Genomic DNA, 25,494 nt, shown 5'->3' on the forward strand with positions numbered 1-25,494 from the left:
AAAACAACTTTGTTGGGATGTGTTTGGAATGTTTGTTCAAAAAAAATGACGTGTTGTTTGAATGACAAAATGCTGCATTCCAATTCAGTCTATGTGCCTCGATGGTGTTTGAAGGGCAAAATACAAGCAGGTACTTTTTGTCTGGTTTGTTGAAACATAGTACATACGAAACCTATCTCACATTTGAAAGTCAACATTTCCGGGGGAAACCTCAACATTACTGTGCAAACTTGATTTGTCACCTGTGACGTTTGCATGCAAAATCTGGCGTGACCACATATCGGCTGTCTTTGTTTTTGTAGGTTTTTGCACATGTATCTATCTATTGATTCTGACTTTTGAACCTAGCTCCTTTCCCTCCGTGCACCTGCCCCTGTGGCGGTGATGCAGCATCTGGCAGCATCTGGGGCGTTCAGGCGCACCTCGTAAATGACAATCCACCTCCATCAAGCCGCCAGAACGTATCGCGGCGCACGGCCGGCATTCCGCGAAGCCGCGAACGCACCGCCGCTCTCCTGTTGCTCCGTGAGGAGGAGGATGGAGGGTGGCGGAGGGGGAGGGGGAGGGAGGCCCGGTGATTTTCCACTCGCAATGGTATCACGCCGGCCCCCCCCCCCAAATCGGAGGAGACAAAGTTCACAGAGAGGAGCTTATAAGGAGGACCCGCTTTTTGGGAGACTCTCACGTCTCAGTCTTGACATCGGAGGACAAAGAGGGACTTTTTCTTTTTTTTTTTTCTTCCAATAAAAAATATCTAGCAAAGAAGACCACCCCCACCCCCATAACAAACATTTAGAAATTTCAAAGAGGCAGCAGGTAAGCTATATCCATCCTCCTCCTTTCTCCTCTTGTTCTGATTTTTTTTAAATTCGTAACATCGTTTATAGTTGATGTCCTTTTTTTTGGGGGGGGGGGGGGGGGGGGCGGTTGACATTGAATGCCACGCACGCCGCTTTTGCTTGTTGTTTTTGAGAGGTGACATTGAATATTCCATAGACGTTCTTGTGTCAAGTTTTGGTGGCGTGAAATTGAATGCAACACAGTTTGTGCTGGTCCATTCATTTGGCATTCTCCTCTTTTTTTTGGCGGGGGGGGGGGGCAGCGCGTGCCGGTTGTCTTCATTTGAGATTGTCTTTCTGGAGAGCAACGCGCTCTTATCTCGAGGGCTGTCATTTTAGATGCAAATATGGTGATTCATTGTATTCCCGCATGACCTTTGTCTTCACTTTCTTTTTGCCCCCCACAGGCATCTCTCACATGGCAGCTTGGGGGGGGGGAAACTATGATCTAAACTATTTATGATGATTGTCTGAAAAAATGTTTCATCTGCTTATGATGCCGATGATGATGATTATCGTGTTGTTAAACGAAGCCAATGAGGACTCGCGCAAAGCACAAAGAGGGAAAAAGGCAATGCTCCACCCCCCCTCTCTCGTTCCTTCTCTGTCTCTCTCTTCCCCTTTTGCTTTCTCTCCCCCTCTTCTTGCTCCCTCTCTCTCTCTCTCTCTCTCTCTCATTGTCTCTCATTGTCTCTCATTGTTTTTCCTTCAGTTTCACAGACCTTTTGACTTTTCTCTGACGTCTTCTCGTCACTCTAGCGCGCTCTCGTTTGATTTGTTTGGAGTCCATTCTCCTTAAGATGTAGTCTCTCTATAGTCCGACCTTTTGATTGTCCGCCATTGTCATAGTCCATCTCTCGTTTTCATTCTCTTTCTCTTCCTTGAAATCAAAGTCAAGGTACTCTCAAGTAGATTCAAACGCACTCGCAAATACGTTTGAATATACTTCTGGCTAAATGCTAGCAATGTAGCATTCTTTGCGTGATGCTATGGCAAAGCGCCTGAAGCTTTGGGAAGTTACAACTTGGCCTTCCTTGCTGATAATGTGGACCTTTAATCCCCCAGATAAATCAATTTATCATTCGTCCTTCACTGGATAATAAGCATTGCAAAATGTGTAAAAAGATATAAAAGGCAGAAGGAACATCTTAACCTACTTGTGATATTTTGGGACACCACAGCCCTTATCAAAGTCTGCTATGCACTTCTCCATAAGGTGGGAGAAATTGTTTGTAAAAGGAGGGAAAAGCAGACCTCCAAAGGTTAAACAAGCCCAAACGAGTCGAAGACCATAGCAGACCTTGACAATTTTTCTCCAACAAACAACTTCATTGACTTACGTAGCCACCTATCATTCGAGACGGCAATGCCTGCAACCAAAGGAAACATTCTCAAACATTGTGGGCAAACAACAAAAAAACAAACATCTACTTAGTTTCTTCCCAAAAGTATCTCAGATGGATTAATGGAAAAAAATGCTCAGCAACACAACAAAAATAAAGAAATAAAAATGGAGGAGAGTCCTTGAAGCGGCATTAAACTCTATTTGAAGGTCAAGCCAAGGAAGGATTCCAGAAGCTGCCGCGAGGCTCCCCCTTCCCGTGGATGCCGAGCGGGCAACATTCAACACACACAAAAATTTGCGGAGCTGTCCATCCAATTGTCCTCCAATCTCATCCTGGTCAGTTGGTGTGGAGTCCAAACAGCAACTTTCAATTCAGGGCCTCAAAGAGAGGAAAAACTCATAAAAATACATCTTTGATCGTGTCTTGAAGATTTTTACTGAGGTAGCGGTTCTGATATCTGTGATATATATGCCAGATCTTTGCCGAGATCTGTTAGTTGTAAAGACAAGCAAAGTCATAACGAATGAATGATGCTGCACAGGCTCAGTGCTGCCGCTAGCATATTGTGACACAACGTGGTACTACAACCCAAGGCATGAACCTTCCCATATTTCAGACTTGCAGAAGAACCGAGCCGATGAACAGAAATAACGCTTGCTTAAAAGTCAGCAATGTCAGCGCAGGAAGATGACACTTTTGATTGTGGTCGTTGAGGGAGATGCTCAAAATGAGACAACTGAGAGCAAGAGGAGGAGGAGGAGGAGGATGATGATGACTGAGTACTCGTTCAGCCCAGTGGAACTAAACATGCTTAAAATAGTGGAGGGCGTTATATAAGAGCTTTGTGTGTGTGTGTGCGCGCACACGCACACGCACACGCACACACACACACACACACACACACACACACACACACACACACACACATACACAAACACACACATCATGCGGTTCTCACGGCTGTGCAGCTTGTTTGGTACGTTAGTCCTACAGTAATCTTAAGCAGTACAGCATTAGTGTGCATGCATCCAATAGATAGCAAATTCTCATGATCATTTTTTTCTTCAAATTAAATATCCTGATAATTTCACGACTTTTGTTTTAGTCTATTTTTTTTCACGGAGTATCACTTTAATTTAAAGGTAATTCTTTATTATTTATTTCAAAATAAAAATGATGACTCATCTACGTGTTTGTCTCCTAACTTGGTTATACTTTGCATGAATTAGTTTTGAATCCATAAATGTTGATTTCAAATCTTGGAATATTGTGACAGCTTTTTTGGATCAAATATGACTTTTTTTTGTTTACTAGCATCGACAAAAAGCGCAAGAATTGTTACGATATTACCTCTGCTCCATTTTGGAATTGCCAGAGTTCCTCAGGAAGTGCAGCAGCAGCAGCAGCAGACAGAATGGCCGGCCATTGTTTGAGCACAAACGCACGGTTTGGTTATAAATTAACCGTCGGGAAGCAGGTCACTTTGGTGTATCATTAATTTGCGTGGGGGAGGCCCAGAAGCGCCAAACACTTTGGACGCTATTGGTGTTCCCACCCGAGCCACGCAAAAAGCCCGCTAGAAGAGTCAAAGCCCGAAAACGCTGAGCCAAAAGTGTAAATGTTACAAAGATGCACAAAGATGGCCACTTATTAGTTTGGTCACATTTGAAAAGGAGTGTGCCGACATTTGAAACACGACGCTATACCTTCACACATAGCAGCCGCTTGAAATGAAAGGCAAGTAATGCCTCACAATCACTTCACCAGTGTAATAATAAGGAAAAGGCAAAACGCTTTGATGAAAGCTGTTTTCAACAATTTGCTTTGGGGCTCCAAAGTCAACAGAAAGTCTAGCAGGTGTCTTACAAGTCTGAAACTTTGAGCCTTTCATATTTAGTATAATATCAGTAATAATTAATAATACTAATATTTAATATAAAGACATCCAAGCGGTAAGGTGAACGTTTCGTAACACGTTGTCGTCATCAGCAAATGTTTTGCTAACTTATGATGACATTTTTTTTTCTCCAAATAAAACCAAAAAAATGTTTTTGTGACAGGTCGATTCATCTATTTGGGGACCGGAGAGTAAAAATAGCGTACATCCTCACTGTCGGTCAGTTGCCTGGGTTGCGACACTCTTTTTGCTTGTTTGTCTCCAGAATGGCTCAGAAGGAAAAGCTCCAATGCCTGAAGGACTTCCACAAAGACACGCTCAAGCCGTCTCCTGGCAAGAGTCCCGGAACGCGGCCCGAAGACGAGGCTGAGGGCAAACACCCCCAGCGAGAGAAGTGGGCCAGCAAGCTGGACTTTGTTTTGTCGGTGGCTGGAGGATTTGTCGGTTTAGGCAACGTCTGGCGCTTCCCCTACCTCTGCTACAAGAACGGCGGAGGTAAGTAAGCTCACGGCGCCCGCTCTCTTATCGAGCGAGTGAGCTTTTTACCACCTGTGCCTTGCAGGCGCTTTCCTCATCCCCTACTTCATCTTCCTGTTTGGTGGAGGCCTGCCGGTCTTCTTCTTAGAGGTGGCGCTGGGCCAGTTCACCTCAGAGGGCGGCATCACCTGCTGGGGGAAGCTGTGCCCCATCTTCACGGGTAAGTTCTCTTCAATGGAACCAAGATGATGTGTGGCCGCCACTTTTGAAGCACCCTTCCTGAATGGCCGTTGCAAGGAGCCTGGAGCTCAGGTTTTTGTCTCTCAGGGACACATTTGGCATTTTGGAACGCTCCCTCCGACCAACGCACATCCTTTAAATTGTGCTATTTGGGTTTGGGCTAAATCTGGACTTGATGTTCTGGTCGGTTTAGGAAGTGGGCTTCTTAAACAGAAAATGGATTGGAACATTTTAGCTTGGGCATTTAAGATTTGGCTTTCCTGGGTTGGTTTTAGAGGATGAAGTGGTCAGGGCTACGTTTGTTTCCATGAAATCTTTAGAATAGGAGTTTTTGTTGTTGTTGTTGTTGTTTTGGCGTTCAGGTTTGCATTAGGCTCGGTTACTCATACTCCATTTCCAATTGGTCGATTTGCAAAAAAGAGCTTCGCTCGTCGAAATGACAGCTGCGCCGCCGATGGCGAGCGCAAAGACTTGCACGGCCTTCTCGGAGCCTACTCGTGTTACGCGTCCTCTGCTCCGACGGAGCAGTGGCTGTTGCCAGGCGACGCCGTGGCCTGGTTTTGGGCTCCTTCTGAAAAGGCCAATTTGATCCTCGCCTTACAGCGTGTGTCTCGTCATCTCGCTCACACTTTCTTCCCCTCCCCCGTAGCAAAAATTGGGTTAATATATTCATCACTCGCGTCTGCTCGGCGCCAAGTGGTTAATATTCATGACGCCTTTGATTGCTCTTTACAATATTCACGCCGACGGGACGGCGTTTGGTCGCTCCTTTGATTGGCTTGGTTTCAGTATGCAGGCGCAAACACGCACTGCCGCCCGACACGATTCACAGATTGTCCTGGATCACGGTTGCCAAGGCAACAGAGTGCCACCGTATCACAACGATGGAGCGGGTGGAAAAAGGGAGAGACCAAAAGGGGGAGAGAGGAGAAAGAGAGGGGGAGGGAGTGAGTGAGTGAGTGAGTGAGTGAGTGAGTGAGTGAGTGAGTGAGTGAGTGAGTGAGTGAGTGAGTGAGTGAGTGAGTGAGTGAGTGAGTGAGTGAGTGAGTGAGTGAGTGAGTGAGTGAGTGAGTGAGTGAGTGAGTATGCTAGTAGTGGAGAATCCAGGTTTGAGTTTGGTGCTGCATTCACCATCAGACTTGGTGTATTCTTGGGCTACAAAGGATAGTCAGACATGGATGCAATTTCTTAGCACTTTGAGATTCCTATGGCATATCAAGTGCCATCCAAATAAAATGTATTATTAGCATTTTTCTCACGGTAGCTGAGTTTGCGGCAAATTCAATTGTGGAGGAACATGTTATTTGCTCAACACGTACAAGGTCAACTGAGGTGGTGATGTCAGTGACTTCATGGAGGACCACACTGCGTGCGTGTGTGTGTGTGTGTGTGTGTGTGTGTGTGTGTGTGTGTGTGTGTGTGTGTGTGTGTGTGTGTGTGTGTGAGCGCCTGCGTTTGATCAGTATCAGGTCATGTGAGCGTCGGTACACAAAGACTCACAAGTGCACCCACGGACTCACACATGCAGACAGATGGCACAAAGAACCTTGGAGGACGTTCTTCCGAGCAATAACATTCTGTCTTGTTTGCAGGTCACAAGTGACTTCTTTGCTCTGATGGCGCAAGATGTTGCTCCAGTGACAGATTGGTCGAGAGCAGCTGATAGAAGAAAGGCTGACATTTAATAACGAGACATTCAAGGTCTTGTCAATCACGCTCAGTCGACGCGCAGCGTCGACGACTCGTCAATAACGCTCAGTCGACGCGCAGCGTCTTTGAGAAGTGCTCAAACGGGCGCGCCTTTCAAAGCCGCTGAGCAAGTTGCACTTCATGCTGGCCAGGTAAATTGTGGCCAGTGGCAGCCATGGCAAAATCTGACAAGCCCCTCCCCCCCCCCTTGCGTGTGGCTGCTTCGCGTTGCTTTTAGGTTGGCAAGTCTCATGGGGTGCAGTTTGTCAATGTATTCGATTGCTTGATGTTTGCGCCGTGCTCCACACGGTGAGCTCGGTGAGCCTTCCACTGACGCTGTCTCCAAACGCACCGGCGTCCCTCCCGGTGTCCTTGCAGGAATCGGCTACGCCTCTATCGTCATCGTGTCCCTGCTGAACATCTACTACATTGTCATCCTGGCCTGGGGACTCTACTACCTATTCCAGGTACGACCCGCGCGCATCCACATGGAAAGGAACGTATTGCCTCCGACGGCATAATTGAGTCCAAGTCGGTGTATAAAGTCCAAGCTGCAAAGATGTTTTCTGAAATCTTTGCACCGTCAGTGTTTCCAGCCTGAGCTGCCGTGGGCCAAGTGCAACCAGCCCTGGAACACGGAACGCTGCATCGAGGACACCTACCGCAAGAACAAAAGCCTCTGGCTGCCTTCCAACTTCTCCAACTTCACCTCCCCCGTCACAGAGTTCTGGGAGTACGTAATTTAGGCCTTAGCTTTGTCTTTGGGGATTTATTCCTGTTGGGATTTTGGATTAAGGTTTGTGGCTTGGGGTTTGGGTAGCTACCTTAGCTTCAGGGTTTGACTTAGTGAAAGATAATGGTTTCGTCTTGCGGGTTGGGTTATGGTTTGTGGCTTCTGATTTGGGGTTCAGGTTTGTGTAATCTGTTTATGGCCTAGGCAGGGCTAACCTTCAAATCCGAGTTGGGCTTGGCGCTTCCCATGTTAACATGTGTGGTCTTCCTGTGGCACAGACGCAAAGTTTTGGGCATCAGCGGCGGCATTGAGGAGATGGGCCCCATCAAGTGGGACCTGGCTCTGTGTCTCCTGCTGGTCTGGGTCATCTGCTTCTTCTGCATCTGGAAGGGCGTCAAGTCCACCGGGAAGGTTAGGACGTTACAACGACACGTGGACGTCATGCCTCCTTCACGACTTGTGATCTTGCCTTGCCTTCAGGTGGTGTACATCACGGCCACCTTTCCGTTCGTCATGCTCATTGTTTTGTTGATTCGTGGCGTCACCTTGCCCGGGGCCACTGAGGGCATCAAGTTCTACCTGTACCCCGACCTCACCCGGCTCAAGGACCCCGAGGTATGGGCCGGTGCGTTTCGGCGAGCCTGTTACGAGGCTGCCCCGCCGACGTGTCCCCCTGCTCCTCTCTCAGGTGTGGATCGACGCCGGCACCCAGATCTTCTTCTCCTACGCTATCTGTTTGGGTGCCATGACGTCCCTCGGCAGTTACAACAAGTACAAATACAACTGCTACAGGTGGGTACAGAGCCTCCCGCTCGTACGATCGATGAAGAAGCGATGGATTGATGACACGTGTCACAGGGACTGTTTGCTGCTGGGAGCCCTCAACAGCGGTACCAGTTTTGTGTCGGGCTTTGCAATATTTTCCGTCCTGGGCTTTATGGCACAAGAGCAAGGTGTGGACATTACGGACGTGGCTGAGTCAGGTAAACTTTGCTCGTTTTGTGACTTTGGCTCACCTGATTCTGATGGAATGCCCGCTTCCTGCCGCCTTTTGCCGTTTGCACCCCTCAGGTCCCGGCTTGGCCTTCATTGCCTACCCCAAAGCCGTAACCATGATGCCTTTCCCCACACTCTGGGCCATCCTCTTCTTCATCATGCTCCTGCTGCTTGGCCTCGACAGTCAGGTTAGCCATCCCCTTGCCTAAAAATGCTTGTGGCCATCCAGTTGCAGTTGGGTTCAAAGCTCTTTTTGTGTTGTGCTTGAAACCGTGACTTAAACTCACAAAAGGCCACAGCGGGATCCTCGGCGGAGGTTGTGCAAGCTTCAATGTATTGTGTGTGTGCGTGCTTGCAGTTTGTGGAGGTGGAAGGGCAGATCACATCACTGGTGGATCTGTATCCGTCCTTCCTACGGAAGGGTTACCGCAGAGAGGTCTTCATCGCTATCATGTGCTGCATCAGCTACCTGCTGGCACTCACCATGGTCACCAAGGTAACGCAGCTGAGGACGCCGGGCTCGGCTTTCTGCCCGCGTGGCCAAACCGCTTCGGCAGTCGCGGGAGAATCTCGTAAATGTCGTTGCCTTGAAGGAATCAGTCAGATGTCTGTCACCTTGAGTATTATCTGCGCTGTCTGTTTAACCACCGCACAGACGTGCGAGTATTTATGACAGTAGTTGTACTAAGTTCATTTTGTTTCCCTTGTCAATCACTTTTTTTTTTGGGTTCTTTTATCACACACGCAAAAAAAAAAAGTCAAAGTATTTATGACAGTGCTTGACTTTTCTCATATTTGTTATGTTCTAGATTAGGAGCCTCCAATGAAGAGAAACGATTGTGTAGTCGTTGGCAGGTCGGAGATCCGCTAGTCAAAACAAAAGAAGAAAAAATAGACATCGTTGAAAATGCTTGCCTCGGAAAATGTGGCGAACGTTTGAAAAGATTCCCAAAGTCAACATAAAAGCGATGCGACGCGTTCCGTGTCTGCGGATGACCTCGCTCTGGCGTTTTTTGCTCAAATTGTCAACTGGTGTTTGCTTCAGGGTGGCATGTACGTGTTCCAGCTGTTTGACTACTATGCAGCCAGCGGTGTGTGCCTTCTGTGGGTGGCATTCTTTGAATGTGTCGCTGTTGCCTGGGTTTATGGTGAGTACGCCCCGCAGCCACAAACCATCTGCTAACATTTGGGAAGAATCAAGTGTACAAAAGGTGCTTGACCTTTTGTGCAGGCGCTGATAACTTTTACGATGCTGTGGAGGACATGATTGGCTACAGACCCAACCCTTGGATGAAGTGGAGCTGGTCTGTCATCACTCCCTGCTTGTGCTTGGTAAGGAAGGCGGTGCACATTTGGCCCTCATCGAGACGTCACTTGAGCCCAAAGCTCAAACTCCCTCCATTATCTGAAGACACTTTGCGTGTGCGCAGAGCTGCTTCGTCTTCTCTCTGGTCAAATACAAGCCGCTGACGTACAACAAAGTGTACGAGTATCCCGACTGGGCCATCGGAGTGGGCTGGACCTTGGCCTTGGCCTCCATGATTTGCATCCCTATGGTGGTGGTCATCAAGATCATACGATCAGACGGCCCGCTCATCGAGGTGAGGCGGGGAGGAGGGCTTTTAGCCGCCCGACAAGCTGGCTACGTATTGGGATGAACCTTTTTGCGGCCGTCTCGTTGCAGAGGATCAAGGCGGTGGCCGCCCCGGTCCGAGGCGGCGCCAGTTCGCGCCCGGCCGACCACCGCGGCCCCCGAGAACTGGGCTACCACGCCGACCCCAACGGGAACAAGGGACTGCTGATGAAGGGCCCCAGCCACACCATCGTAGAAACCATGATGTAAAAAAAAAAAAAAAGAAGAGCGCGGGATGGAAAGTTCTCCATGAGATCGCTCTCCTCTACCGCCAGCCTCCCAAATGCTTCTTTCTCCTCAAGCTAACGCTAGCTAGCCGCCTTCTGTTTTGTCGTCAGTCTGTCCGCCCGTTTCTCCGTCTGGTGGAATGAGGGAAAAAAAGGATTTGAAGGAAGAAAATTAAAAAGTAGTTGCAAATATTTTAGAAACACTTCATGAAGGAAGTTTCTTCCTCTTCCTCTGGACAAGAAGGCGACATTGGAGTCTTGGAATCAAAAGTTCAGAGTTGGACTGAATCCCATAAAGAAAGCCGATTACGGTGGGAATGTTTACGGCACACAGAGTGTTTTAAGTGGCAGCGCCCACCCGCTACTACACAATCATCCAAAGGTCCAAACCAGGGCTGTCCAATTGGACACTTCTAACCAGCATTGCCGAGAACTTGAACAAAGCACAGACAAAATTGGAAGATGAAAAAGTGTAGAGGACTTGTGAGGCCGTTTTTCAGCCCCCTGAAATTTGGGCTCATAAGAATCGGGGTTACGCAGCCCGTCTTGACCTCCCAAATCCAATTGATAGAAAATGCCAAAACACGGGAGGACCCGAGCCCTACAATATGGCACCCATTTGGTTTTCTTGAAGCAGCACCTTTTTGCACAATTCCAACTCACAATTGGGGCTACGATAAGTTTTAAAATTCCATTCATGTGTGAAAATATCTTGCCATAAATGCAATAAACGTCAGCCATTCTGATTAGAAACTGCACTTTGGGGGCCACAAATTGGGATGGGGGCCATGAATTTGGCCAGATGGGACCAATTTGGAGTCGCCTGAGGCGTGAGAACCATTTCAAAGTACTTGAGGGCGGCTCGGTGGAGCACTGGGTAGCACGTCCGCCTCACAGTTAGGAGGGTGCGGGTTTGATTCCATCTCCAGCCCTCCCTGTGTGGAGTTTGCATGTTCTCCCCGAGCCTGCGTGGGTTTTCTCCGGGCGCTCTGGTTTCCTCCCACATCCCCAAAACATGCTTGATAGGCCGATTGAGCACTCCAAATTGTCCCTAAGTGCGAGTGCGAATGGTTGTTGGTCTCTGTGTGCCCTGCGATTGGCTGGCAACCAATTCAGGGTGTCCCCCGCCTACTGCCCGATGACGGCTGGGAAAGGCTCCCCCGTGGGGACTAAGCGCTTCAGAAAATGGATGGATCAAAGTACTTGACAGCATTCAAACATCTGAAGGCTTCCAGTCCGCTTGGGCAGAAGTTTGATTTGAGAATCTCCCCGCAACCAATGTTTGGACAACTCTGGTGCGCCAAATTGGAAAATATATTTTCTCTGCGCTTGGTGACCATTTTTTATGTGACAAATCAAAGCTGTGAAAAGCCAAAAAAAACATACTTTAACAAAGAATGCGCTGAATGTGTAAGTATGAAAAGTCCAAAGCGGAATGCCTGCCGGTTGTGAAATGCACCTTAACGCGCACAATGGCCGGCCATAAAAGCTGCCGTACAAATGTATTGGGACACAAAGTTTAAATTGCCAATTTGGACAAATGTATTGAAAATTTGAGAATGTTCATCATATTTTAGAACAAAGTGAAAACAAAAAACGGTAATGTGGGCGTTAGCACAAAAAGTAATTGGACAAAAAGAGTGAAAATCTGGACCACTATTGACTGTTTTTATAAAAATGGCTGAATTGTAGTATGCCCCATTCACATATGCATATTTTAATTCAATGACTTGTTGATCGGTGGCAAAATGACCTCAAAAGAATGTTTTGATTTGCAATATGTCTTATTCCCATTTGACATAGGTGCATTATTCACCACCACATCGCCATCTGCTAGACTTGCTCTAATTATGAAACGTCTCAAAACGTTTGTCTACCGAGTTGACTTTTTTGGTACTGTACCATCTTGAAAATGGTCTACCAAGTTGACTTTTTTGGTACCGTACCGTCTTGAAAATAAGCAACGCGCACACATGGTAATGTCAAGCTGATATCAAGCTAACACCAAGCTAACATCATGCTAGCATCGCTAAACATTCTTAATATTCAACTCAGATGTGACTGGCGTCATTTCGTTCAGTAAATGCTTGACATTGTGATGTGTGCTACCCAAAGAGTTCATCGCTGCTTTTTCCCCTCAAAGGAATTCACGTCCCTAAAATATATGATTATGTTAGTTTACATCAATGTTTTGAGGTTTTTGTTGCTTTTTTGACTGGTAATCTTTGTGATTTCAATCCACGTTACCAACACTGAGTGGCGCCAACGAGTGTTGCTAACGAGCTTTCCCTTCAAACGTTCCACTGGTTTGATGATACTTTCACGTTGAAGCACATCGCACTACTTTTCATCATCGCCGTCGTCGTCGTCGTCTTATGCTCAGCCCGTTCTGGGTTTCCGTGGCAACATCCGTCATGAGAAAGTGACAACCGTTTTCAACCAGCTTTTGTTACCTTCCACCTTTCTGTAAGCTTGAAAAGAAGTATCGAACAGGTTTCAAAATGTGTACTTTGTTTTTTGTTGTTTATTGATTAAAAAACATCCTGGCAGTTTGCTTTGTCATGTAAACTGATTTGTATGTCATTTAAACCCTAACCCTGGAATGAAACCCTAATTTGAAACCCTAACACTGATTTAAAATTCTAGTTTGAAACCCTAACCCTAATTTGACATCCATCCAATCATTATCTTTAGTGCAAGGTTGCAGGCGGGCTGGAGCATATCCCAGCAGTGGGCGGGGGACACCCTGAACCGGCTGCCATCCAATCGCAGGGCACATTGAGACCAACAACCAATGGCACTCGCACTCACACCTAGGGACAATTTGGAATGCTCAATCGGCCTAGCGTGCATGTTTTGGGGATGTGAGAGGAAACTAGAATGGCCGGAGAAAACTCACGCCCCAGACAATATGGCTCCTAGGATCATAGGGGCACGCAAACCCCTCCACCACGATAAGGTGACGACTCACGGAGGGGCTCATTTGACATCCTAACCCTAGTTTGAAACACTACGTGGATGGATGGATGGATGGATGGATGGATGGATGGATGGATGGATGGATGGATGGATGGATGGATGGATGGATGGATGGATGGACTTTTAAACTCAAAAGAAATAAAAGGGGAACAAATGTTGCCGCTGCAACTTTGATCTGATGGCTGGCTGGTCGCCAGCTTCCCCAGCCAGCTTTCTAAACGCCGTTTGGTGGGAAGTAAAGTTGGTGGTATAAAACTATTTTCTAACAGGGAACTTTACAGAGGCAAAATGACACCTTTGAAAAACCCAATCTTGTTTGAGGAAGAAGCTTTCCTGATTTTGAGTGCTTCAATGTCATCCCGTCAAAAACAACACACACATTCCATCCGACGTATATGAGTTCATATGAATAACGCAGACAAAAAAAACTTGTTCTTTTTCTTTGAGCGGGATTGCTGCAAAAGATCATTGGACGTGTGAACAAAAAAGTGGCTGAGCGGGCTTTCAGCTTTGAAGTGGCTGTGTCATCTGCAAAAAACGACTATTTCTAGTCAATATTGAATGTCTTGGTTATGCTACCCCGAGGTGGCCAAAGCATGCACATGCACATGCACATGCACATGCACATGCACATGCACATGCACATGCACATGCACATGCACATGCACATGCACATGCACATGCACATGCACATGCGCCTGAGCAGCCCAATCAAGTTGCCAATTCACTAAATAGAGGATGACCCTTGTAATATTGGAGGACATCATCCGCATATCATTCAAACAAAGTCGAGACTTGAATATTTTACAGTGATCATCCTTTAGTCCCAGAAAATGTTCACTTCCAGAACATTAAGATGCATAGAAAAACACACACACGCATTACAGATACATGAAAACCAACGCAAGACTTTTGGAAGGCTTTTCTCAAGATTTGTTTTTTTTTTTTTGCTTTACAAAATGTCTTCATGTAAAAGGTTATGACAATTTACACTACAGTCTTCCAATTTGTGCTTTCTTATGTTTTCTCACACACACACACACACACACACACACACACACACACACACACACACACACACACACACACACACACACACACACACACACAGGATGTGAGGTTGAGCATTAGTTCGATGGTTTTTTTCTTTTGATACTTTTTGGGTAGGTGCAAAATGGTGCGCCAACTCCATTTGTAAATGTGTCGATTTCTTTTGCTCTTGACTTGTTTTTTTAGGAAGAAGGGGTGCGCCCAAAACTTCGACTTCTTGTGTTTGTGCCATTAAGCATGGCGGGGGTGGGCGGTGAGCATGATCAGGCTGACGAGTTCATGTGACAGACGTGCAGGTCCCTCTTAGCGCCGCTAATCCTCAAATAATTGCCACATTCCGGAAGTCAACAGTAGCACTTGATGTTGATGTAAAGCTGCAGGAAGGAATGTGTGTGACTAAAAATATAGGGGGGGGGGGGGCACGGTGGTGGTGGGGAGACAATTGGTGGATTTCAGTTTCTTGAGGCCGACCTCATGATTGTGCAAGTTTCCGCATGGAAACGCAAAGCCTCACAGAAGAAGCCTGCAAATGAAGCTGTACATGTAGAATTTGGACGGCCGCAGGCAGGACGTCCATGGATAAAAATCTTTCAATTTAGACAAAAATACTGGGACTCATCCCGCCCGGAAATTAAAATGTGCTCGTACACAAATATTGGGACAAAACTGAACAGAAGTCTTGAGACACAAATACGACTTGAACAAACGCATTGAGACAGGCAGCTGTCTTTTGGAAACTTACTGCACATAAAGCCTTTTCCCTTAGCGTGCATTGTACCACGTCACGGTACAATGCCTTCAAGATGACACTCTGAAAGTTCTCGCGACACGAGGAGAAAGCCGGCGCTTGTCGGCTGAAAACGCATCGCCTTGTTCATAGAAGGCGTTCAAAGAAAATAATTCGACAACTTCAAGTCTGCAGTTTAAGATGAACAGCTCAACAAAGTTTTGTTTTTCCTCTCACAGTGACGTTGACCTGAGCGCACGTGCTACAGGTCCAGAGCGCTGCTGTTGTCCTCGGTGCCATCCAGTGGGTTGCGGCTGATGACCAGCTCCAGCCGGTCGCCGGCCTCCGTGATCAGCGGCAACGCCAGGCAGCAGTCAAAGTCCCGAGTTCTGACGTGGTTCACCTAAAACAGATAGATAAAAGATAGAAGATAGATAGAAAGATAGATAGAAGAAGATAGAAAAAACTTCAAATCCACCACATCAAATCTGGAAGATCTTTTAGCCAACAAAGTCATAAGTCTGACTGGAGTCAAGTCGTGTGGAGCGAGAGATCAGAAAAACTATGACGACGGGCGGCACCTGAAGGATCCTGTCGTAGGGTCGGAGGCCCGAGCGGTCGGCCGGTCCGTCCGGACGGACCATGTTGACGTAAACTCCCTTCTCAAGGAAGCCGTCAGACACGCTGAAGCCAAAGTCGTCACTTTCGGGATCTTTCATCACAGTGACCTGCAGGGGGCGCCAAAGCCGAACGGACGTGAGTGAGGCCGGGCGCCATTGTCAACTTCCGCTCGCATCGCTAGCCGGCAGCCGCTGACTTTGTGCAACTCCAGAGGCGTGGGCGACAACAGCCCTTGCATCTCCTCCTTGATGCGCCGCGACTCCCAAGTCCTCTCAGAAACCTTCAAGGAGCCGGCCTTGGACTTGGACTCCCGCTCGTGCTGTTGGAGTGGTGCCATGTCATCCCGGAGGAGGCAGGTCCCCACACGGAACAGTTCGTCTGGGTGGAAGCGCAACTCTGGGTCACCATCTGCCAGGTGGGGGGTGGGGTGGATGGGTTAGCTGCCAAAATGCTGACTGAATTTAGCTTTTCATGTCAAAGAAGTGCAATAAAGGTGCAGAGACATTGGCCTAAGTGAGGCTCACGCACCTTCATCATGGAGCAGGTGCAGCTCCTCGTGCAGAAGCGCCCCCTGATGGAGGAAATTTGGCTGCGAGGGGCTCATCCGGCCATGGCTGAGGATGGCATCGCTCGCAGGTTTGCTGACACCGCCCAAACTGATGGCTGTGCCAGTCATGATGGACGCCTGCCAGAAACCAATCACATGATGGTGGATTTCTTTGTGTGACTTTATGTGATTGTTTTCCTTTTGTGAGGTTTTAGCTGTATTTTTGATTTGTTTGTGTCATTGCTTTGTCATTTGGCTTTACGCGATCTGGTAACTTACCTCGATTTCTCTGAGCAGCTCCGATTGGCCGCAGGTCTCCAAGTCCTCCAGGGCCTGACACCAGAAACTGTCGTCGGGGTCCAGCAAAATTCCCTCTGACGGTTGGCCAAGGAATCTGATGGGGGGGGGGGATTATGGTTGGCTAAAGTTCATATTCCCGCAACCCTTGTGAGGATAAGCGGTTCAGAAGATGAAAGAATGAACTTCAGCTTTTGCTCTCTCTCTCTCTCTCACCCCAACGGTTTTCCCCACTCATCCTCGCTGAAGCCGCCGTCGCTGAAGGGGTAATTTTTCAGGCAGCCAGCAGGGGACGAAGTGGTGTCCTGCTCCTGCTGCTGCTTGGCGCTGCGCCACTCATGAGGGTGGCCAGTGGAGGTGTGTTGGCTGTACGTGCCTGCGCCGCGGAAATAAATCAATTCAACTATATCCTGAAGTACACACACAGTTAAGGGTTTTGGGACGACGAAAAAGGGTGATGGTTAATGGCCGTCGGTGTATGTGAAGTTGCGTGCTGGATGTATTAAAACCGTCTGCTTGGAAATCTACAGATTTATTTGTTTGACAAAAACATTTCATTTCTCTTTTTTTCGCATTTCTATGACTTTTTCAGTCAACCTTACCCTGGCTACAGTATCCGGCGTCCAGTCCGGAGCCATCCCAGGAGTCTATGGCAGAGTCGACGCTGGGGATAGTGGTGGCGTAAAGTTCTGACAGTTTGCCGCTCTGCTGGCTCGCCATCAAGTCGGTCAAGTTGTCGTCCTCGCCGTCGGTCAGCTCGTTCTCCGTGGCGTCGTCTGCGTCGCTCTCTTTCCTGTCGTCTGCGTCTTAGCGACAAGGCAAATGGAAATTAGAACGAGGGGAAGAAAAAAACGGAAAGCCAAGTGAGTCCTATGGGGGAAAAAGTTGTTTGAGAAAAAAAAAATGAAAATGAAAAAAAAACCTCATCTCCCACCACCAGCTTGACCAAATTGAGACTTCCAGAGCTGCCACACTCTTTGGGCATCTTACTGTCGATCATTTTCTTGATCTTGAGCGTGACGCTTTCGCCGGCCATCTGCAGGAGGTGGATGGCCTCGCTCAGGGGTTTGCCCTTCAGGCTCACGCTGTTGATGGCCAGGATGCGGTCGCCCACGTGGATTGCGCCCGTCCTGCCAAAGGGAGGGAAACGTGTCGAGCCAAGCTCCAAAGTCAACTTTGGGAGCCTGCATTGCTTGTACCGCTCAGCCAAGCCACGTTTGGTCAGTCCGGAGATGGTGATGGGGTCAAAGGGTTCCTCCGTGCCCGAGATGGTGATGCCCAACGGGCCTCCGTAGCGCTTCAGCTCCACCGTGTAGATGATGCTGCCAGACATCTCCTGCTCTTCTGGAACACACACACATAAAATGTTTCACCTTTAAATAATAACATTTAAAATGGTGACTCAAACTTGATTGCAAGTGTGGTCAATTGATGGTGTTTTATCACAAAATGCTTGAAGTGCCAGGTTCTGAGTAGCTTTTTTTTTTTGTCAGTGGGTCGCAGATGCCGAGGTCTCACCCGAGTTGTCCTCGTCCTTGCGGATCTTGAGCTTGACTAGCTCCTCGCACTGCTGCAGGATTTTCTCGGCCTCCTCCCACGTGCAGGTTTCCAGACGCACGTTGTCAATAGACAGAAGTTTGTCACCCGGCTCTAGAGTTCCCGTCCTGAAGGAGTCCAATATGATGACGACAGTGGAATCGCACAAGTTCAAATAATCACTTCTTCCTGACAAAATAGGTCCTCACGCTCCATCACACAGCGAGGAGCTCCTTAAATGAAAGGACGCTCCACCCCAAGTGTGCGACAGACAGACAGACAGACAGAGAGGTCTCCAGGTGGGACAAACACTTACCTGTGTGCCATGCTGCCCTTCTTGATGTCGGAGATGATGAGAGGCTCTCCTGCCTTTTTATTGGCTGCAGACAAACAAAAAACATTTCCTATATATATGAAGCCTCAGAATCAGGATGGCGAGTGTGTTTCACTCCCCAAATAGATCCTCTATTTTACCATATGTGGGCGCTATTGTATTCTCTGACAGCCCAACTGAGCTAACCAACTGGCCAAGAACATTTCCAACACAGCAACTAACTCGGCACAGCAGATACCTCCAAAAGAAGTCTTTTTTTTTTTTTTACAGGTAGCAAAAGTAAAGACTTGGCCACGTGAGCTTGTTCTTACCACTGATGGTGAGTCCCAGCTCGACGCCCCTTTTCTTGGGCAGTTTGACATGGAAAGTTCCGCTACTGGGCACCACAGACTCTGCGGGCGCAGGGCGGGACGGGATGCAGTCAGTCCGGTTCCCGTCACAGGCCCCCGTCGGCCTTACGCACCTGCCACGTCAAACTCGATCTCCAGGACAACTTTGTTGGTGAGCGCGGCGTCGCGGAGCAGCTGGTTGGCCTCCTCCAAGGTGCCGTCCTCGGTGGCGATGCCGTTGATGGACAGCAGCCGGTCGCCCACCTGCAGAAGGCCGCACCTGCCGAGCGGCGGCGACGTCACCCGCAATGGAAGATGTCTTCGTGTTCATTGATCCCCCGCAGCTAATTAGCAATGTTAGCAGCAATCGGGTCTCACCTCTCGGCCGAGCTGTCGGGCTCGATGAAGCGAATGAGCGGTGGCGCCGAAAGGGTCTCGGTGGCAAAGATTCCTCCTTGCAGCTGGACACCAAAGCCGTTGAGGAGGTCCCCCGTCAGGACGACTTGGCTCGTCTCCACGTGGACCACCTGACCGCCCGGACCCACCGAACTGGACGCCAGCGACACTGACGCACACAAACAACTTTTTTTTTTTAAGCAATCTTTATGTCGGCAGCTGCCAAATGAAGACACCGGCTCACGGGAGCTTTTGTGGTCCTTCTTTCTGTGTCTGCGCTTGAGCAGCGAGTTCCGAGGGCTGGCGGGGGCGACTGGCCTCGGGAGCGTATTGGAGCCCTGGCTGCTGGGGGCCGACGTGCTGCTGGAGCCCGCCGAGAAATTGGCGGACACCAGCGCTGCAGACAGAACAGGAGGCGACACGTTCGACCGCGCACGGCCGCCTTCGCTCGAGGGTGCCTGCTCACACTTGCAGTAGTCCAGGTGGTTGTTGTTGGAGGAGGTCCACGACTTGTGCGGGCCGCCACTGACGTTACAGTTTGCAGGTGGTGGACACAAGTTGGCGCAAGGGTCCCACGAGTAAGGGTGAGGGTGGTCCAACTTGTGAACCTTCACTGGAACATATGTGCGCACACACGCAAATGTCATGTTTTTCTCCCGACACGTGCATCTTTGCCTTTTGTTCAAAGTTAGAGAGTGAATCTTGCACCGGTGTCATGCTGCGCGGGGAGCGTCTCCAGCCTGACCAGCTCGCCAGTGCTGGCCAGCAGCTGCGTGGCCTCCAGGACATTGCAGTGCTCCGTGGACGTCCCGTCGATGGACAGCAGGTGGTCCCCGACGTGCAGCGCTCCGCATCTGAGCGCAAGCAGCGTCATCGAGATTATTTTTTTTTTTTTTGGGGGCGGATACGTCCGTACCTGTCCGCCACACTTCCGGGCTTGACCCGCTCGATGACTACGACTCGCTTGCCACGATGGCCGGCCGATGCCAGGGTGATGCCGAGCGCGGCCCCCGGAGACTTGGCCATCTCCACCAGGAGAGGGCCCGACGCATTGGTCGACGTGTCTGTTGGATTGAAAAAGTTTGCAAGTGTCAGCGATTGGAATTGCGCTCCATTGCTAGGCGAGCAAAATCGTCTTGGGGGCACGCTTGGGTCATGTGCGGACCCACCCATGACGGGGACATCGTACTCGATGTGGAGCAGAGCTTCCTGCCCACACTGAGCTAACACGCTGAGGGCGTCACTGTGGCTGGCTCCGTGGAGCGGCGCGCTGTCCACCTTGAGCAGGCGATCGCCCGGGCGCAACGTGCCCTCCCTGAAAACACACGGTAGCGAGCAGATCAAATATGGAGGCTATGGACCAGGGCCAGCCGGTTGTAGGAATGCACATCAGAAATGTGATTTTTTTTTTTAACACTGTTATTGTTTTCTTCACAGCAGTTGTTAGCTGTGTGTCCAGATCTCAACCTGGAGAAGTGGATTGCACTCTATCAGGCCTCTACACTAACTGTCCAGCTTGGGTGTCCCACCTGAAGACTAAAGCTTCTGCTGGGTCACTGAGGCACGCAACCCCCCTGACCACAATAAGGTGGCATTCCCTCAGGGGGGGGAACTGAAAAATAAATGAAGTCAAATAAAATATCCTTCATCCAGATTTGAACAAGCAATTTCAACAATCTAACATGACTGAGGGGCGGGGCTTCACGTATACCGCTCATTTGTCCTCAGTCTGTTAGATGCCACTTGAGAAACAAATAAAGAGCAGCATATTCCCCATTTGACTGCACAAATATATAAATATATGAATGTTATATGAACTATTCTTTTCGTTGTTGTTAATCATTTTTGATATATGATATTTATATCATGGGACGCTACGACGGGTTTGATGGAGTTTTTACTGAGGGGACTGATGAACATGTCTTTCTATCAGTTTGATTGGAGGGGGCAGGACATCTGTTTGAGGGGGCAACTGCGTAGAGCCGGCCCCGCTTTGGCCAACCTGCCACTGTCGACTTTTGGGCAGTCATGCCTGTCAGGCCTACTAAATTTTAGAGGCAAAGTGGCCTCTGAAGTTGAATGAAAAAAAAGTTTGTTTCACACGGTTGCCATTTTGAGTGCAGTCAGCAGACGAATGTTGCCACTTGCACTGTTTCTCGCGACGTTCTCTTCCTCCACATTTTTAAGCCTTTTCCTCATCAACGGCAGAACTCTTAAGGGCGTGAAAGTGAGGCTTAACTTTCCTCTCGGCTGGGATATAAAGCAGCGTTAAGGCCACATTTCCTCCAGGCTGACCCACATTTTGGAGGCAATTTTCCTTGCTCAGCTGAGCCTCGAGGAGGAGATAGCGAGGCCGTAGCGAAAGCCGTGTCTTTATGCCCGGGTCGCTCTTGAGGAATGTCCAGCAGGTGGAAAACGCTCTGTTGAAGATGCTTGGCTTTATGAAAGACATTGTGAAGAAATCAAAAGGTCAACGGTGCCTCAAAGACACATGAAGACCAATGAAAGCTGGTCATCATAGGCTTGTAAAAACAAACATCAAAGACAAAGTCTGCACGTCTACACCAACGGGAATACAAAAAGCACTGATGCCTTTTGAAAGGAATCATCTCTTCCTTTTTTCTGTTGCTGCTGTCCCACTTTGACTTTTCTTTCAAAGACACAACAGAGTAAAAATAGTTTGCAGTGTCATGCTGTTGGAAGCTGAGGAGGAAGTTGTTGGCATATTGTTCTTCCTATAAATGAAAGCATTCAGGCGTGTGTGCGCTCGCGTCGCGACCTTACCTGTCTGCGGGGCCGCCAGGGCGCACGTACGTGACCACCAGGGGGCGCGATTTATGCCAGTCTTCGTGGTTGCCGCCTGGGGACAGAAAGGCAAGACGCTAAGATAACGTAGCATACGGGTCACAAAATGAGAGGACAGCGTGGACGAACGGACGGCTAGCGATTTACAATGACCATCAGTTACAACCGGGAGCAACCTTGTTAGTTTTAGGATCTCCAGCTCTTTGTTTTTGGCAAGTTAGAGCTCATTTCCACCCAAAACCTTGTCATCTCTTCTGTGCTGCGACTGGTTTACCTCTCACCACGAAGCCAAAGCTGCTCCCTTCTTTCTGCAAACAGATGTCGATGGTTTTGGAGATCACATCTGACGTGCTGTCTGGTGCTATGAGAAGAAAATAAAACATTGAAGAATTCGTTTGTAGTTTTGGCTGGTTTTTGGAATGAATTTGTGCTTTTCAATGACTTGATGCCTTTTGGTTGCGTGCCCTCAACAACCTTGCTGTGCGCGCACACCTGTGGGCGGCAACTGGTACTCCACCTCCAGCAGGACTCGTTCTCCCACGTTTTTGAGGAGACTGATGATTTCCTCGTGGCGCAGTTTGGTCAAGTTGATGCCGTTGACCGACTTGATGTAGTCGCCCACGTTCAGCTGGTCGCTCCTGCAGTTCACAACAGCCATCGTGTCCACGCCCTCGTCCGCCCTCCCGCGTACGCGCGCGCGTACGTACCGAGCGGCCAGCCCGCCTGGCCGCAGGTTTGAGACCCGCGGCTTGCCGTCCTTGTCGGTTCCTCCCGAGATGGTCAGGCCCAGCGTGCTGCCTTCCTTCTTCACCAACTCCACCATCGTCACCCCCCGCAGTGCTTCTAAGCAAAACGCACACGCGTACAAAACCAAACATATGCCCTCACACACACACACGCACACACACACACACACACACACACACACACACACACACACACACACACACACACACACACACACACACACACACACAAACACAAACCAGGTGAGCTGGAGCGTTGCTGTTAGAGATTAGCAAAATGAGCTGAATCACTCGAGGCAACATTCAGGATCAGTGAGGTGCTTCCCCTCCCAAAAAAGTGCACTGCAGTATTCACTGTAGAATCCCACTGGGTGTCATATTTGCATAAAAGTGGAGTGTACTCGTCGAGAGATTAACTCTCCCACACACACACAGATGAGCGTGCATGCTACATGCCTGGTATACTGTGTCTCCTCAAGGTGGCGGTGTGTTCTGGTCCAGAGACCTCCTTGGTCTTTCCATACGGTGCATCTTCTGCATACAACAGCAGCACGCACACAAGCCGTGAGGGAGCGCACTTCCAACGCCATGCTGAGGACACCAGTGACAACTGCTTGCAAAGGACAAATGCTTGGATCGTTTTTTTTTTTCTCTCTCTCACGCACACACACATGCCACTCAATGTTTGGTTAAGGAACTGGATACCAGTTACCTCACATTTACGTAACATGTGTTGAAATGTTGAGGTAGGACTAGTTACTCGTTGAAATATGAGGAGCGTCTCCGAGCACTTTATCAAGTGGTTGTCAGCAAAGCCTCGCACGCCGAGCCACACCTCCCTCCAACTCTCCTTCATTGTCAAATGCTCGCATCCTCATTTCCTAGATCACTCACATCCCGTACTCTTGCAACCTTCCATTATCACATCAGTGCACGGGTTCCTCTCTTCACCTCACAAGCGCACATCCTTCTCGATGCTCAGCCTCCAAGCCTCCTGGCGTCCTCCAAACATTCTCACAAATCCTCCCCTGCATCCTCACGTCCTCGCGGCCTTACATCCTTGCCTCCCTGTAACCTCACTGGCGCGTATCCTAACTTTTGAAAGCTCACATAGCCACAGCTTCTGACATCCTTGCAAGATAACATCTTCATATCCTTGGCTCCTTTCCATCCCCAACTTCAAAGAAGACTGACCCTCGGGTCCTATCGATGACTTTTCCATCTTACCCAGAAGAGAATAAACAACCCAATCGTTTGAAGAAAAGCTACTTTGGTTTTATGTAAAACTCTTTCGAGAACTTTACACAGTGAACGCAAAAGCGCTTGATTACAGTCATTATGATGCTGAAAGTGGCAAAAGTGACATGTAATTAGCCAGCGTCCACACAAAGCGCCACTGTGGTTAACTCATGTTGACGCACGCACGAACGCTCACACATGCACGTGCAAACACACAGGCGCTCGCTCTCTCGCTCTCTCGCTCTCTCGCTCGCTCGCTCTCCTGTGAGACGCGTGCCGCCCACGGTAAGCAGGCCAATGGAAAGAACAAGCAGTAATTAAGAAGCCTAATGGCTTTTGTGCTGTGCTTAATTGCAGCCCGATGTATCGGAATGGGGGGTGCTGCTGGTTCACGGTTCTCTGAGTTTGGGCTGTTGGATGCGGAGAGCGCCGTCATCAATCCAGATCACATGTTGCTCTTTTTGTCTACACGTGTCACATGTGGCGGGAAGACAAATGAAACTTCAGAGAGTCGCCCAAAATAAAAACACACGCAGGGCGACATGCTCTCGTTCTCGTCTTTTGCTTTCTTCTGCTGGCCGCCGCTTTGAAGCCAGGGAGAAACATTCCCCAGCGCAGGAAACGCCAATGACAAGGCAAACAAATGAGCGTGGATGGAAGAGAATGAGAGGATGGAACGCAAGTGAGGATGCAAGGAAGGAAGGATGCAAACTTGTCAATAACGAGTGTGGAGGATGTGAAGGCATCAGAATGGAAGGACACAACCATGCAAGTTTGGAAGTATGTGAGAGCGGAAGTATGCAAGGAAGGAATGATGCGAGAATTAAGAGATGAGTAGATGCCAGGATATGAATGAAAGATTGCAAAGATGTGAGGAAGGAAAGAAAGGGAGCAAGGGAACAATCAACAAAGCGACATGGTCCCCCTCCTTGGTGTGCTGCGTGCCATGATGCTCAGTTTGAGATGAAACCACCTCATTAGCGGCTTCATTAGCCAATCTATCGATCAGGCCGGATTTCCCCCGAGGCTGAGTGAGTGTTTGTGTGCAACAAAAAGGAGCCATCGCCCAGGTTGACTTGTTTGCTCCCGCTATGCTCGCTGGTGCACGAAATAGGACGACACTGGACTCGTTTGGTTAATAACCCCACACGTGCTCGTTCAAATGCGCGTCACTACGCTAGCGCTGCTCTATTAGCTGCTAACGTAACACATTTAAAATAGCCTAACTAAACTGTCAAACCATCTACTGACCCAACCTAAAACATTGCCTACCAAGCTAAATCCTCAGCTATCCACCGACCTGCCCACCTACTTCACTATGAGCCGACTACCTCATCATCAAAGTATCCAACCACATACCGTAACCTTCCCAAAACCCCGCCTAACTAACTAGCCACTGATCAACCACCACCCTACCAAACTAGCTATCTATGACTCTCATGTAGAATTAGCCAGTTAACCTCAGAATTGAGAAAGTCGCCAATTAAAATGCATAATTAACAACAAAATGTGAAATTTGTCAGAAAACACAAGAAATTAGCAAGCAAATGTGACTTTAGCTGGCAGATTGACAGCAAATCAAAATACATTTCCCAATAATATTGTGGATTGGTATGCAAACGTGGATGAGAAATTAGTCAACAAACATATGGAATTAGCCAAGAAATGATAACAATCAACAGAAATTAGACAGCAAAACTGTGGAATCGGCCTACTAAAGTGAATTTCACCAACCAACGTCAAATTAGAAGGGAAGACATGAGAAATTATTTGAGGAATTTGCATGGAAAACACGAGAGATAAGCCAATAA

The 25,494-nt window shown here is 48.6% G+C and overlaps 2 protein-coding genes across 3 annotated transcripts in view; one reads left to right on the top strand and one right to left on the bottom strand.

Moving 5' to 3' along the window:
- Positions 1–581: 581 nt before the first annotated feature.
- LOC147049606 (sodium- and chloride-dependent taurine transporter-like) lies at positions 582–12,626 on the top strand. 2 transcript variants are annotated; one of them, XM_085923310.1, is made up of 15 exons: positions 582–816; positions 4,348–4,577; positions 4,645–4,779; positions 6,867–6,955; positions 7,076–7,221; positions 7,500–7,632; positions 7,702–7,836; positions 7,910–8,013; positions 8,080–8,204; positions 8,293–8,405; positions 8,576–8,713; positions 9,263–9,365; positions 9,449–9,549; positions 9,629–9,818; positions 9,902–12,626. In XM_085923310.1, exons 2-15 carry the CDS (start codon positions 4,349–4,351, stop codon positions 10,219–10,221), a joined length of 2,061 nt encoding a protein of 686 aa, XP_085779436.1. In that variant the 5' UTR covers positions 582–816; position 4,348; the 3' UTR covers positions 10,222–12,626. The 2 variants fall into 2 exon arrangements, with proteins under 2 accessions (XP_085779436.1, XP_085779437.1); XM_085923311.1 differs by having other exon boundaries at positions 583–816; positions 9,648–9,818; positions 9,902–10,202.
- Positions 12,627–14,104: 1,478 nt separating this feature from the next.
- Positions 14,105–25,494, bottom strand: part of grip2b (glutamate receptor interacting protein 2b) — a 19,266-nt gene continuing 7,876 nt past the window's right edge. Inside the window, exons 2-24 of the mRNA XM_085923885.1 lie at positions 22,406–22,541; positions 22,191–22,336; positions 21,973–22,059; positions 21,678–21,753; positions 20,063–20,208; positions 19,810–19,957; positions 19,602–19,747; positions 19,360–19,506; positions 19,138–19,290; positions 18,876–19,062; positions 18,632–18,777; positions 18,480–18,560; positions 18,151–18,214; positions 17,817–17,962; positions 17,498–17,642; positions 17,289–17,428; positions 16,901–17,104; positions 16,515–16,674; positions 16,281–16,395; positions 15,983–16,139; positions 15,651–15,862; positions 15,415–15,561; positions 14,105–15,236 (exon numbers count right to left, since the gene is read on the bottom strand). Of these exons, the coding sequence (XP_085780011.1) occupies positions 15,096–15,236; positions 15,415–15,561; positions 15,651–15,862; positions 15,983–16,139; positions 16,281–16,395; positions 16,515–16,674; positions 16,901–17,104; positions 17,289–17,428; positions 17,498–17,642; positions 17,817–17,962; positions 18,151–18,214; positions 18,480–18,560; positions 18,632–18,777; positions 18,876–19,062; positions 19,138–19,290; positions 19,360–19,506; positions 19,602–19,747; positions 19,810–19,957; positions 20,063–20,208; positions 21,678–21,753; positions 21,973–22,059; positions 22,191–22,336; positions 22,406–22,541 (3,230 nt within the window). The 3' untranslated portion in view covers positions 14,105–15,095. The remainder of the gene's footprint in view (positions 15,237–15,414; positions 15,562–15,650; positions 15,863–15,982; positions 16,140–16,280; positions 16,396–16,514; positions 16,675–16,900; positions 17,105–17,288; positions 17,429–17,497; positions 17,643–17,816; positions 17,963–18,150; positions 18,215–18,479; positions 18,561–18,631; positions 18,778–18,875; positions 19,063–19,137; positions 19,291–19,359; positions 19,507–19,601; positions 19,748–19,809; positions 19,958–20,062; positions 20,209–21,677; positions 21,754–21,972; positions 22,060–22,190; positions 22,337–22,405; positions 22,542–25,494) is intronic.

The sequence above is a fragment of the Syngnathus leptorhynchus genome, chromosome 11, assembly GCF_054491065.1.
Source record: "Syngnathus leptorhynchus isolate UIUO chromosome 11, UIUO_Slep, whole genome shotgun sequence".
NCBI lineage: Eukaryota > Metazoa > Chordata > Actinopteri > Syngnathiformes > Syngnathidae > Syngnathus > Syngnathus leptorhynchus.